This window comes from Antrostomus carolinensis, unplaced genomic scaffold (assembly GCF_000700745.2).
Source record: "Antrostomus carolinensis isolate BGI_N321 unplaced genomic scaffold, ASM70074v2 scaffold25654, whole genome shotgun sequence".
NCBI classification, from domain to species: domain Eukaryota; kingdom Metazoa; phylum Chordata; class Aves; order Caprimulgiformes; family Caprimulgidae; genus Antrostomus; species Antrostomus carolinensis.
In genome coordinates, this window is record NW_010312792.1 from 23202 (window position 1) to 36709 (window position 13508).

Consider the following 13508-nt stretch of genomic DNA (forward strand, 5'->3'; position numbering starts at 1 on the left):
ATCACATTATCACATTTGTAAGGCAGAAATTTTCCATAGGAGAACTCCTGCTATCAGTAATATCAATCAAACTGAAGGAAAGAAAAAGAAAAAGAAAAAGAAAAAAAAAAATTTTTTTAAAACACTTTGTTATTTTAAATCATATTTTTCCTTTACTGTTGCTGATAATGTAGAAACCCAAATTGCTTTGTCCTGGCTTTTTCCTTGTTAGTGTGATGTTATAGCAGCCTCAGAGGTGGAATAAGAGTCCTTTGTAAAACTCCTGACTTATTATTAAACATTGTGCTGGCAATGGCCAGCAGTGACCTGACTGGATTCAATCAGAAGATGTTTTATTTGTGCAGTAGTGACTGAAGAAATAGTGCAGGAAGACAAGTATTTGTTCTGAGAAACGTCTAAGTCCCTGCTGAGTTTTGAATCCAATAAAGGATGGTGCTGAAAAGAAGATGGGCTGAAGATTAAAAATGACATGTCCTTCTGCACAAGTTGCTGGATAAAGGCAGGTCTAAAAAAACCAAATCCACAAATATTGGCATAACATCTTTTGTCACTACTGTGGTGGTACCAAAAGCAAATTGAGGCTTTAAGAGAACTTTTGCTTTCCTGTTGCCTCTAAATTTACATGTTTCTATTTCCCCTTTGAAACACCTGATTTTTTTTCTCATACACCTGAGGCATTGTCCCTTTTCTTTCTCATCGTGACAACCAGATTTCCTAAATTTCACATATTTTTTTTCTCCCAAAAGACTGAAACATTTTTTTCTTGAAACAACCTAGTCACTTTTTTTTTTCCTTTTTTTTTTTTCCTTTTTCCCCACCTAACCATCTCCCATGGTTTAGGAGAGAAAGATCTACTTTCCTTTATCCTCTCCTCTTCCAAACTCCTTTGAACTGCCTCTTGATCTTCAGTCAGGCATGCAGTTGGTGAGACTGCTGCTGCAGGCATCTGTTAGTAAGAATGGAAGAGTTCGATTAAAAGATTTGTAGAAAGCTGTCAGAAGAAATGTAGGGCATCCATACAGACTTCATAGAACAAAGTGATCTGACACCTGTCAGAGCCTAGACAAGTGATCTGCACAATTAATACTGGTTTGCACTTAAAAGTACCTGATGTGATTAGAGCAGAGCAGACTCCAGATCTAAGGCACGCTCCTCCCATACATGCATCTCGGTCATGGAGCAAGGGGAAAAAAGAGCAAGTCCCAGGACAGGGCATCAACTAACTGAATTTATGAGTTCATGTCAGTGCTCTCTTTTCCCCTTCATCTCCTGGCTTTCCTCCCAGCCCAGTTAAGTCTATTTCATCTGCCACTTAGAATAGTAGAGCCTTAAATAATGATTCAGGCACATAGCATTTTTTAAACTCTGTCATAAATACCGATAACTGCAGAGCGTGTGTTCAGTGGATGCAATGGCTGTAGGTTTGGAGACAGCACTCTGTCCCACCCTGTAATAGTCTGTAGTAAAGTTCTCAGAGCAATGCAGGAATGAAAATGATGGAGCTCTGTAAATAAGCACATATGCAATGAGATGGTCTTCTTTGAATGCAAAACATCTGAAGTGCCTGTGCTGCCTGAAATCATGTGAAGTGTCTCATCCAGCCCTGCACTGCGAGCCGGTCGAGGGAGGGGATCGTCCCGCTCTGCTCTGCACTGGGGCGGGCTCACCTCCAGCACTGGGGGCAGTTTTGGGCACCACAGGATAAAAAGGATCTAAAGCTGCTGGAGAGTGTCCAGAGGATGGACACAAAATTGGTGAAGGATTTAGAGGGGAAGTCATATGAGGAGAGGCTGAAGTTGCTTGGATTGTTCAGCCTGGAGAAGAGGAGACTGAGAGGAGATCTCATCATGGTCTAGAACTTCCTCACAAGGGGAAGAGGAGGGCCGGGTGCTGATCTCTTCTCTCTGGTGACCAATGATAGGACCAGAGGAAATGGCAGGAAGATGTGGCAGGGGAAGGTTAGGTCCAACAGTAGGAAAAGGTTCTTGAGGCAGAGGGTGGTGGAGCACTGGAACAGGCTCCCCAGGGAGGTGCTGATGGCACCAAGCCTGACAAGATTCCAGCAGCATTTGGCCAAGGCCCTCAGGGCCATGGGCTGAATGTTGGGATTGTCCTGTGCAGGGACAGGAGTTGGACTTGACGATCCTTGTGGGTCCCTTCCAACTTACAGCATTCTGTGATTCTATGATCTCACAAACTCAGATAAAGAGCAGAAACATATTTCTTACTGATTAACCTTAGGCCAATGTCTTTGATTCCACTGCCTTTACTCACCCCCCTCTCATCTCATCTCTGTATGACTTGTTCTTTAGACTCTTTGTATAGAGCCTACCTAGTGCAAAAACCACAGAGGACAGAAAAGCCCTCCTGAAGCCCTGGAAGAATACCAATAATTAAAAGTGTACCCAGTGAGCTATATTCTTAAAATGTGAAAGGTTTCATAAGCTGCATCTGAAATAGCTGCATTGTAGCCTAGCAATATGAAGGATGGGAAGTATTATTGCTGCCTATAAATACGTGACTGTTGGATAAACGTTAGAAATGAAGAGGTACTTACAATCAAGGACAATGTCAGTGCAAGAAGAAATAGGCATAGTCAGATAGATGCATGAGTGGATATTAGAGGATGATTTCCAACCTACAGAGCAGAGGGCTCCAGGAGCAATGTAATGGAAAAATGTAACTTGGAGTTAAACTAAAGTTTCAGGAAAATTTATTAAGAACTTTTACTCAATGATTTTCTTGACCTGGGGTTTGGAGGATCAGGAGGCCACTTCCTATCATGTGCTTGAAATGTGTTCCTAGTGGTGTATATTTCTGTCATTGCCAAGATTTTAGCTGTGAGGCAGTGTTTTGGGAGATGGGACACTAACTTGTTTAAATTCTGGTAGTAGAACTGGTCTGTGCAAGATTAGATCTATGCTGACTAGCTAAAACTTGTCTGTGCTCTATTCTCCTGTTGATGATGATGGAATGGTTTTGGGAACAGTGGAGCAAGCATTGCAACTTTTCCAAAGTTTCAGAGGAAGGAAGAAAGTAAAGTTTGGTCTTTATAATTTTGGTATGAATCATACTCAGGAGTGCAATTTACTTGAAAAAGGAAAATCAGAGAAGATATTTTCAAGCCTAGGTGTTTAGTTACCCACTACAAATGCACCTGCAGGTGTTGAAGTACTAATGGTTCAATTTCAGTTTTCATCCGAGGAATTGCATTTCTACTCCCTCACTAACTCCACTGTAGTTGTTCAGCACCCAGCCACCTTCTCTTCTGTCTAATCTAAAAGATGAATACTGCTCTTTCACATTACTCTGTCAAGTAAGACACTAGAGAGGTTGAAAATCCCTGATTTGTGTCACCTCTAAATGGAGCATGTTATCGAAACAGCAGCTTCTTGAGGAATTGCCCAGGTTTAATCACTGGAAACATTTCCACATGCACAGAGAGCACCATGAGGCTAATGAATATAGATCATGCACAGGAATTAATATTTGCAAGGAGCAGACCATGAATGAGCCTATATGATCTTTCCTGAATTCTTGGCCAAAAATTTCACATCATGTTTTGGTGGAAATGAAGCCAAGGAAAGTGTGAACAGCAACAGAGTTTCCTCCATGGTTTATCCACACTCTATCTGCAAAGGTAGATAATTTAATAAACATTGCTAATTGTATTAATTATTAATACAATTAATAATTGTATTAATTGTATTAAAAGCAAAAAAAACCATAACTCCTAAATTCCCTAACTGGTCATTTAAATTAATTTCCTTTCAGGTATTTTTTCCTATAATCCCACAAGAGGATTATGAATGAGGACATGCTGTGCACTCTTACGTTTCCCAAACAGTAGCTGTTAGCCAGATCAACCACTATCAGCTCTCCATGTCTGGCTTCCGAAGTCCTAACTCTAATTTGTGCAATCCAGCTGCAATGGTCACTCTTCATAGAAAACATTCACTCTTCCACAGTCTGGACTGATAATTATAACCTGTGGCCACATACTATTCCCTTGCTACTCTAAAGCCAGTTTTTTATAGGACACTAAAAGCTGAACTGAAAGGTAACTTCTAAAGAAAGACTTTACAGCCCCGTTTCCTGTTTGGTTCAAAAATGACTGACATCTGACCTCCATTTAGCAAAGCAAATTAGAGCAGATTCCTAAATCTTTATTTCAACCAGCTAAACCACAAGCACATGCTGTACTAAATGAAGTCATCTGTATCTGACTTTGTCATTCTTGTGAACATAACAGAGGAATTTTCTCCAGTGGAAGAGTTGGAGCCATGTTTTCAGGCTACCGTATCCAGTGATTGGGTTTCAATTAGCCCATATTTAACCACGTAGTTCTCAGGGGCAACATTTCTCTTTGTCCACGGACTAGGAACAAACCACAGGCTGATGTAGTGTCCTATATTTATCCATACTGTTCATTGATAGCATGCTCAAAAGTAGTTTGCAGAGGGCCATTTTTGACCCTTGTTCACCATGCTACGCAACCAGACAGTGCTGGGCACAAACACTGACAGTGGACACATTCTGGTCCTGCCTTGGGAATGTCCTGGCTGTGATTTTGTTCTGTGTTGTGTTGGCTGCATCCCTCCAGCCCTAGGAACATCAGAGCTTTAAGCCTTTTTGTCTACAGCAGGCAGAATTCCCCATGTGCTGAGGGACATGGTTTAGTCGAGGACTTGTCAGTGTTGGGTCAATGAATGGACTCAAAGATCTTAAAGGTCTTTTCCAGTCTAGGCAACTCTGTGATTCTGTTTCCTGTGATTAAAAATTGGCTTGAAGGCAGGAGAAAGAAGCTTTGGAAAAGGCTTAGTGGAGCACTGATGATTCCACAAAAGGGTTTATTTTTAGGGTCTATGCACATCCTAAATACTAATGGAAGCTGCTGCTTCTCCTCTTCACCTGAGCATTTCACCCCTGTCCTTGTAATGACGTCGTTATTCTCTTCCAGGCTTTCGTTCTTCCCTCGCAACTACCCCTTGCATTTCCTGTGGGAATATTTGTATTCCCCCAGGCAACTGCCACCAAGAAGCTCATTTTCCCTGCCAACCTCTCCAGCTGCTTTTCCCATCTGTAAGCATCAGTACCAGAATATATGCAGTGATTGAACACGAGCACACAGGGGAAACCATGAGGACCTCAGGGGAGACTTCCATATGGATGAAAGCAAATAGGCCATGACAGGCACAGAGCCTGGGAAATAACTTGCTGTTAAATATTCTTCCCACTCCATGCCATTTATGGCTTGTCCATGAGCTTTGCCTGCCCTAGAAAAGACTGAAGAGGAAAAATATTTTTTTATAAGTATTGTCCATGCGTCTCCTTCCTGCTTGTTCAACAGTCATGGAATGGGAAGGACTCCAGCAAAGTGCTCTCAGATTTCTGCTGCCAACTGTTTTCAGACAGACTTTGGGACAGCAGTCTTAATTGAACATCATTATTAATTGAATACTACATGAATTAATAGGTTTCCAAGCTGCTTTAATAGAGTTCTCATTTGCAATTATTTCCATGCAGATAATTCAACTAATTCAGCTAGATTTCAACCATGCTGGCACATTATGAAGATTGCTAATGTTAATTGTTTGTGTCATGCTTTGAATCAGAAAATAGTGGCTCTGCACATCCCAGAGGAAAAATACCACTGTATGGATAGAGCAGGGAAAAAAAATAAACAACAAAAAAGCCACCATGAATCCACAGAAAGGCTACTTTGAGTTTTACCAGTGCTATTTTAGAAATCCTTTTATAGCTCTCCATTTCAAAATCAGTGAGGACACCTGGACAGAGCTGATCAGATTTTCTGCCTTTTCAGATCTCAGCATTTCCCAAGTCAAAAGAAGGGATTTTCTAATTCTCTGCTTTCTCTATCCAACCGTACAATTAAGGTCATTTGATGGAAAAAATTAGCTAAGTGTTCTTTCTCTACTGAAAATCAGAAACTCTTTCTGCCCACTCTGACAGGCTGCACTCAAATGCTGGAGAATTTTGCTTTTTATTTCATTTACTGCTCTTGTTCCTAACGTGGCAGCCTGGTTATGACACCCCACACACAAAGCTCTTCAGGATGCCAGGGGTAAGGTATCGAGTCAGGGCATAACATTTGGGCCTGAAACATGGTCTGTTCTCAAATCAGATGAAGAGGTCATTATGTGTAATTTCTCACTGTACACCTGGTTTTTGATTTACTAATTAGGAAGGTCTAATTAGGTGTGCTTTCACCTTAATTGCTTCTTTGTGTAGAACCTGCTGCAGAGCTAAAGCTAAAGCTTTTATGGGGCTCTCTGTGTGTGCAGTGAGTGGGAGGCATGTGTGCCTAGATCATCTTACCTGGTTTTGGCCAGTACAACCAGAGACATGCCCTGGAACTCTTGATTCACTGTAACACACACATTTTCCTGTACCATTGTCCTCAGATTCCTATAAATATAAACCAAGGTACTTCATAACTCAGTCTCCCATGAAAATATGCTGTCACTTGCTACACTCTTCTATCCAAAGCCTCACATCATTAGCCTTGAGGCAAGTGCCTGTAGTCTGAACAGTGACTCCTGGCAAAGAGTCCTGCCTGCCCAACATGAGGACATGTCTACCCAAACCAGCAAGAGAAGTGGCACAGAAGCAGGCTCTTGTGCAACAGACTCTCAGCCAAAACTCTTGCCTTGTCAGAAACAGTCGTCCAGAGATCACTCAATAGCGGGCAAAGCACTGGTTCTTAAGAAGTCATGAGAAGCCAATAAACCCTTTTCATCAAGATGCTTCCAGTGGCAGTATCTTTTCTCCAAGTCAGAAACTGTAAGTCCTTCTTTGCTCTTCTTTCCAAGGAAGTCCTTTTCCTTCTGCCTGCTCCTTCACTCAGTGTAACATACACTACTTACTTGTGCCTGTCCCACATTACTTGCTGTATTTCAGGGGGACATTTCAGGCCCAAAATCTGCTGTCAGGTATAGCCAGAAGTGAAATTGCTGCATGAACTGTGCTAGTTCAGGAGCACATGCTGGAGATACACTACCAACCACTCCTCCCAGCTTGCTCCCAGAACCCTTGGGACCAGCAGTTTCCTGCTGTCCAGTTCCAGGCTCTTTCTATCCCTCCTCCCTGTAACTCCCAAAGGACAGGAGGGAATGTAATTGTGAGGAAAGGCAAGCAGAGAAGAGGAACCAACATAGACAAATGTAGTTTACCATGACTAACAGCTTACGAGCTCTTCATCCGTCACGTTAGTAGCATCATCCATGGCCTGGCCTCAGTGAGCGTAAACCACAAAAGGAGTTCAGTGACTCCTATGAGGAGTCGGGGCCACCAATGAGGTGATTTAATGTGATTAAATGTGGTCTCTAAATCAGGAATATCTTAAAACCTCTGACTGCCAGAAGCAAGAAAGTAAGAGCAAGGAACAACTAAGAGTCTACTTCCCCTGTTTCCCATACTCTTTTACTGATCACCACTGGGGACTGATTCACAACACACAAGGCTCATTGGTCTGACTGAATATGGAAGTTCTTTTGTCTTTATGTTGTGGCTTCAATCCTTAAGTCTATTCTGACTGAACTGCTGCAACTTCTTTTCTTATTCCTTCCATACTTGGACCCATGCACCAGGGATGAGTTAGTAGGAGAGTGGAACCAAGACCTTGACCAACGCTTTTTGTCTAAATAGGATCAGGGCAGGAAGCAAATATGGGAAGAGGTTCTTTAATGGAAGTTGGTAGCCTCAGTCCATGGTATCTTGACACATGCCAGACTCTTTGCCCTCCTGAGAAGATAGCTCTCTGCTATCTGTTCTCTCATTCTCCTGATGTTGTCACTGCCACAATCTCCAGATTGTGATATCTTCTTACTGAGGTAAGAATAACCCCAAATTTCCTAGCTTCTAAGTTGTGAGGGAATGCATTCATTGCTGATAACTGTGACTCTAGGAAAACTCAGTTCCCTAACTTATAATATAGCTCAATGTGTTTCAAATTCCACCTCCTCCCATTTGCAATGTGATGTGAATTCCTTTTCAGTGCTGCCTGTAAGGGCAGTTATTGATGTTTCTGGAGCACAGACTTGCTGACTTTTTCACTCCACAGAGTGACTGCAATAATTCATCAAGGAGAAAGCAACTGTGTCATAGAAGACTGTTGTGACTCTTAAATTTAACAGATTTTCAAAAATGGAAAGGTAATTTTTATGAAAAGCAGGAGTATTTCATTTTAAATTAAAGTTTATAAATTTAAGCTAGCTTCCATCTACCAGGTACCAGGAAAAGACCTGTGAAGGACAAATTACTCCTGTGAGTATAATGATTTTCTTCCTCAGGCTTTGGGATCAGTGAGTATGACAAGGTCAGCTTTGTCCCTTCACCAAACATTAGCTGCGCTGCAGATCTCCTGTTACTCACTAGCTTTGTTGCCCAGTCTAAGACATGTCCTTCATTCACTGTCCACCTCAGACTCCAATCTGGCTACGCAGGTAAACTTTAGGCACAGGATAAGCTCCTGAGCCCAACAGAACAGTCTCATGTGTTTAATGCCTGTAATGAATGGACCCTGGTCTCAGTCAGTATGCCTCTAGATGCTTTACACATGCTAAATAATGATAATAACATTCACCAGCAGTGGCTGTAAATGAGAACAGCTTTCTCAGGTGGCTGGCAAGAGATCTTTCCCTTCTTACATCAATTGATTTTGCTGCAGTCCTCCACTGCTGTGCCCTGCAGCCTCCACACACTATATTAACCCTGCTGTTTCTCCCTCCCCAGTATGAACCTGACACAGTTATTTCTCAAGCTTTTCCTGCTCTTGGCTATGAATTGCTTTACTACCACTGTGATTTCTGTGCTAGTAGTAGTTAGAAGATGGAAACAAAGAGAAACCGTGTGCTCTGGGCTCTCTACAAACAAAAGCAAACTTTGAGTCTCCAGTTGAGATTCTTACTAAAAGAAAAGGAAAGGAAAAAAAATTTAAAAAGAGAAAAGGTTAAAACCATTCTGTGCCTGGGGTTATGTCACTGCCTGAGCCATTGAGAAGCTCTGCAGCACTTTGAGACTTGTGTTTCTCAGCCTGACTGTAATGCTGCTTCCATTAAAACCCTAACTGCTGTTAACACCAGCAGAGTAGTGGCCCAGATATGACAAAAGCAAATCCTGCCCCTCTCCTGTTTGTGCTGCTTTGCAGAGGCGTGTGGTGGTGAGTGTGACTGAGGAGAGACTTCAGCTGGAAAAGCAAAATGTTTGCTCTACAACCTATTCTTCCTGGCTCTGTTAGCCCCAAAGACATGAAGCTTTTTGGCAGGTTAAAGCAACTACTCACCACCCATGCCATACATAGAGTGTCTCAGAAGGGGAATGAAGCCATGGTACAAGGTTGCCTAAAGTGTGGCTTTTGCTAAAGGTAGTGGGACATGGGAGCCAATTGTCCCTGTTTTGTGTCCAAAACACTATTTGACAAGGCTTCAGCCTTCCTTTTGGTAAATTCCAGGTGCTAGCCACATTTATACTTTACTTAATTTTACACCAGGAACACATCTTCCCTCTGCACATGTGGCTTTTTGTAAATAAGTAGAGTTTTGATCATAATTATCTGTAGAGCCTGGGGGTTCCCAATACAGACCAGACCGTCTTGCTCTGGATCCTGAACAGACATAAATAAGAGTTTGCCTCTGCCCCAAGCATCTTACAATCCAAAAAGGTCAATGGTTAGATGCAGACAGGTGGACAAAGAAGATAAAATGGTGTGAACCAAGAAGAAGTAAGAAGGGCAAACATCATGCAGCTAGTATATGCTGAGGTTGTCTTTACATTCCAAGACACAGAAGAGGATGTGATTTTAATGACTAGGATCTTACTGAGGGGAAAAGCTCTTTTTAGGAACTGAACAAGAGGTCTACAATGATTTGTTTGATCCTGTTTCTTTCTGCAGCCAGTCCAATGGCCTACTGTAAGTCTTGTGGGAGTAAGGTTTCTTCTAGAAAGATTTAGTGAAGTTCCAGTATATGGGATGATTAAACTACACCTAAAGGGAGCCATATAGCAAGGGTTATTGTGGGTTTTTTTTCCTTTATCTTCTCTTTGTAAAAGAAATACATTCAGGTGGCAAGTGTGCTGGATCTGTTTTGTTGTTAGAGCTCTCAAGAGCAATTAATTTAATGACAGTAACTCTGCAGTTTGACCTGAATTTCTTCAGTTTCTAGTCCCCTGCCTCCCTTTCCCCCTAGAAGCAGTATTTCAAACTCCTTCCTTAATCTGCTAATCCTTAACCTGAAGAGAGTGAATAAAACATCTAGATGAACAGCAGCCACAGGGCATTTTATGTGCAGAAAGATCAACAGAGAACAGGCCTTAATAGCATGTTTCAGAGTCCATCCAGAGCCAGATGGGTTCCTGGGGTTCAACGTGAAAGGCGGCAGGTGTTGGTTGCCTAGTTTCTTTGAAAACCTAACTGTGAAGCTTTGCCTTTTGTCAGAAGTGAAATTTTCAGTGATATGTGTCTCTGGCATGTTCCCTGGTAGCATGAGTTACACAGAGAAAAGCTTTGGGGTTTTGTAGCCTAAATAAAAGTGAATGGATCTGAGCAGCTGGAGATTGGTTTTCCAAATTGATTCCAATCATGAGTCACTGAGGCTGTCAAAACCAAATATCAATTTGATACCTGGAGCCTGAGTTGTTAAACTATTTTGACATTGACTTAGTAGGGTTATATCTCTGAGCATCTTTCAGTATCTCATATGTGGGAGGTCTTCTATTTGTCTTTTTGCTGGACTGCTGTGAAATCTTTGAAAGACTTTTGAGGCTGAAGGACATAACAGAATTACTTCTGGCCCTTAAACTGACTAATCGAGTCCTAGAAAAAAAGTGGAATAAGTGTTTTATGATTGCAAAATAGTGTTTGTTATGAAGGCTGGCTTGTTTGTCATGCAGAAGACCTGAGGCAACAGCAAAGTTGGTGGCTGGATTGTGCCTTCTCTTTTTGCTGTCAGTGGGATGAGCTACAGTCAGATACAGTTGAGTAGGTTTGAGAACACCACTTTCTGTGTTGGTTCAATGTTATTTGACAGCTTCCTCTGCAAGGATGGAGACTGATATGGCAAATGAAGAATCCTAATGTGATGATCCCAGGAAATGCACTGGCTATTGGAACCCCTGTGGAATTTATTTTATTAACTGGAGTGTAGCTGAGAAAAGAACATTTAATTGCAAAATTGCAACTTGGCACTCCTTCCTTTACCATTTCACAAAGAATGAAAAGGCAAATGATCTTGTCTCAGATGAATGAGAAACTTTCTGTCTGGCTTCAGTGATACTTCAGTTGCTGCCATCAGCATCATGCACTGGCTGCCTCCTGGAGCCATTTTCAGCAGCAGGCGCTATTTAAGATGTCCCCTCTTTTGTTTTATGGCACTGTGTCCCAACTCATTTTAGCTCATATTTTACATTGCACTTATATTTTACATTTTCATCTAAAAGGGGGTTGGGAAAGGTCTAAAACCAGACACAGATATTTTCTGGTGAAGGAGAACATGCTGCTTTACCTTAAGAAAGCTCAGTACAGCCAACTGATCTCAGGACTGGAAACCAGGCAGTCCATGCTCCCCTATCACACTAGTAAGTCTGAAAACTTTGAACTTCACACACATGGAGTTCAACAGATTGACTGAAGGTAAACTATTACAGTTTTTCCATGATGGAGCAGATATTTGTCACCAAATCTCCCTCTGTGAACAATGCCACAGACTCCAGTGCAGCCTTATTGTTTAGAGATTTATCAATTCTTGTTGATATTATAATAGAGCTGATGGGTTGGAGTGGAGGGGAGCAAAACTGATAACCAAAGATGAAATGACCATTTGAATATTTGGATCTTTTTAGTAGATCCTGTTTCACTTGCTTGGATTGATTATTGTCAAATGGACCTCCTCATGTTATCAAGACAAATTGTTGTACATGGCTTTGCAAAAGTTATGCTGTGTGGTTTCTGGAAGAAAGGTGTATAACAAGGAAAAGAAGCACAGATTTTTCCATCCTCTTGTTGTTCTTTTATATTTATGTTATTTATTTGTGTTGTGACTACACTGAAAAATCAAAGTTTTTGTTTTGACACTGACTGCTATTTACTCCGAGAGCCAGAGATTGTGACCAAACCCAGGTGCACTTGCTGGTAAAGATCTAAGCTACAGACAGCTTCATCAGCTGTTATTGGTGACCCATTGGACAGATGAACCTCTTGTTTATTTTATGTAGTCATTAATGTGTATGTGTATAAATGCACTATATATATATATACACACACATATATATATATATATGTATGATGATTTAACTATATTTCCCTGTTTAGGAGTATCAGATGCCTGCGGAATATTATCCACTGGAACTTGATCACCACATTCATCCTGAGGAATGTGATGTGGTTTCTGCTTCAAATGATAGATCACAACATACATGAAAGCAATGAAGTAAGTAAGCATGTCTCTGCCATGTAGTTTGGGGACGGGCAAGGATCCTGAATTTGTTCAACTGACAGAAATAGTACAAAGGACGTCTATCCACATGCCCAGAGTGACTTTCATGTAATTTCAAAATGATGAATAAAATTAGCTTAGATTTGCTAAATTTTCATTTATTTCCTCATTACTGAGTATCAAAGGGGTTTTTTTAAGTATAGAAAATAATTAATTTATCTGTTGATGCTTAGAGGCAGCTACTTTGTCTCATGACAGTGGGCCTAGAGTCGGTGGGACTCCCAAGAAAATAAGAAATAGGGCCTGGAAGAGTACAATTTTTGCTTGTTGATATCTTTGTGAGTTTTTTAAACAAAATTCCATTTTTCTGCTGATCCTTAAGGATGAAGTTCTGTGATATGGGCTGCATCCAGCAGCAACTCCCTGTTCCTGAAAGGGATGGCTCATTCCTCCAGGGACCCAAATGCTTCACTCCAGCTTCTGCAGCTTCTTTTGCACTAGCTGTGTTCCTTTTCTTCATCCCTTGGGGTGGACTGACCTCTTGGAGACCGAACTCACTAAACTGGTAGAGAACTAATCTAGCCAACAAAAGGCAAGGAGGCGTTTTCTGCTGGCATAACTATCTTAGTCAGCTCTCTGGTGGGTAATTGAGAGTCAAGAGACAGTTCAAGGGACCAGATAGATCCACACAACAAAAAATGGGAAGGCTGATGGTGGCAGTAAGTGAGGCATCTTTGCATGGCATTGAGCTCTCTTGAGAAATACAGCATGTCACCATTTCTCTCACTCGCCGTGTTATTTCTTCTTCACTCAAGTTACTCCCAACTGCAGATGCTTGTCTAAGTGACAATATTGAATCAGTGCCTAAGTAAGTATTGTAATGCCTCCCCCTGTTTAGTCACCTATCAGCACAAATAAGATGAGGATCTCAAAGTGAATTAAAAGCATCCACACCAACAGAAAAAACATTTTTATTTTCTTGGAGAATAATTCTACATTTCCTTGGCAAGTAGTCCTTTTTGGTAGTCCCTTCACAGGGTTTTTTACTGTTCTCTT

General features: G+C 41.4%; 1 protein-coding gene across 1 annotated transcript in view; it reads left to right on the top strand.

Moving 5' to 3' along the window:
* Positions 1 to 13508, top strand: part of LOC104524294 (corticotropin-releasing factor receptor 2) — a gene marked incomplete at both ends in the record, with an annotated part of 54661 nt that overhangs the window by 12118 nt on the left and 29035 nt on the right. Inside the window, one exon of the mRNA XM_010167114.2 lies at positions 12329 to 12446. Within this exon, the coding sequence (XP_010165416.2) occupies positions 12329 to 12446 (118 nt within the window). The remainder of the gene's footprint in view (positions 1 to 12328; positions 12447 to 13508) is intronic.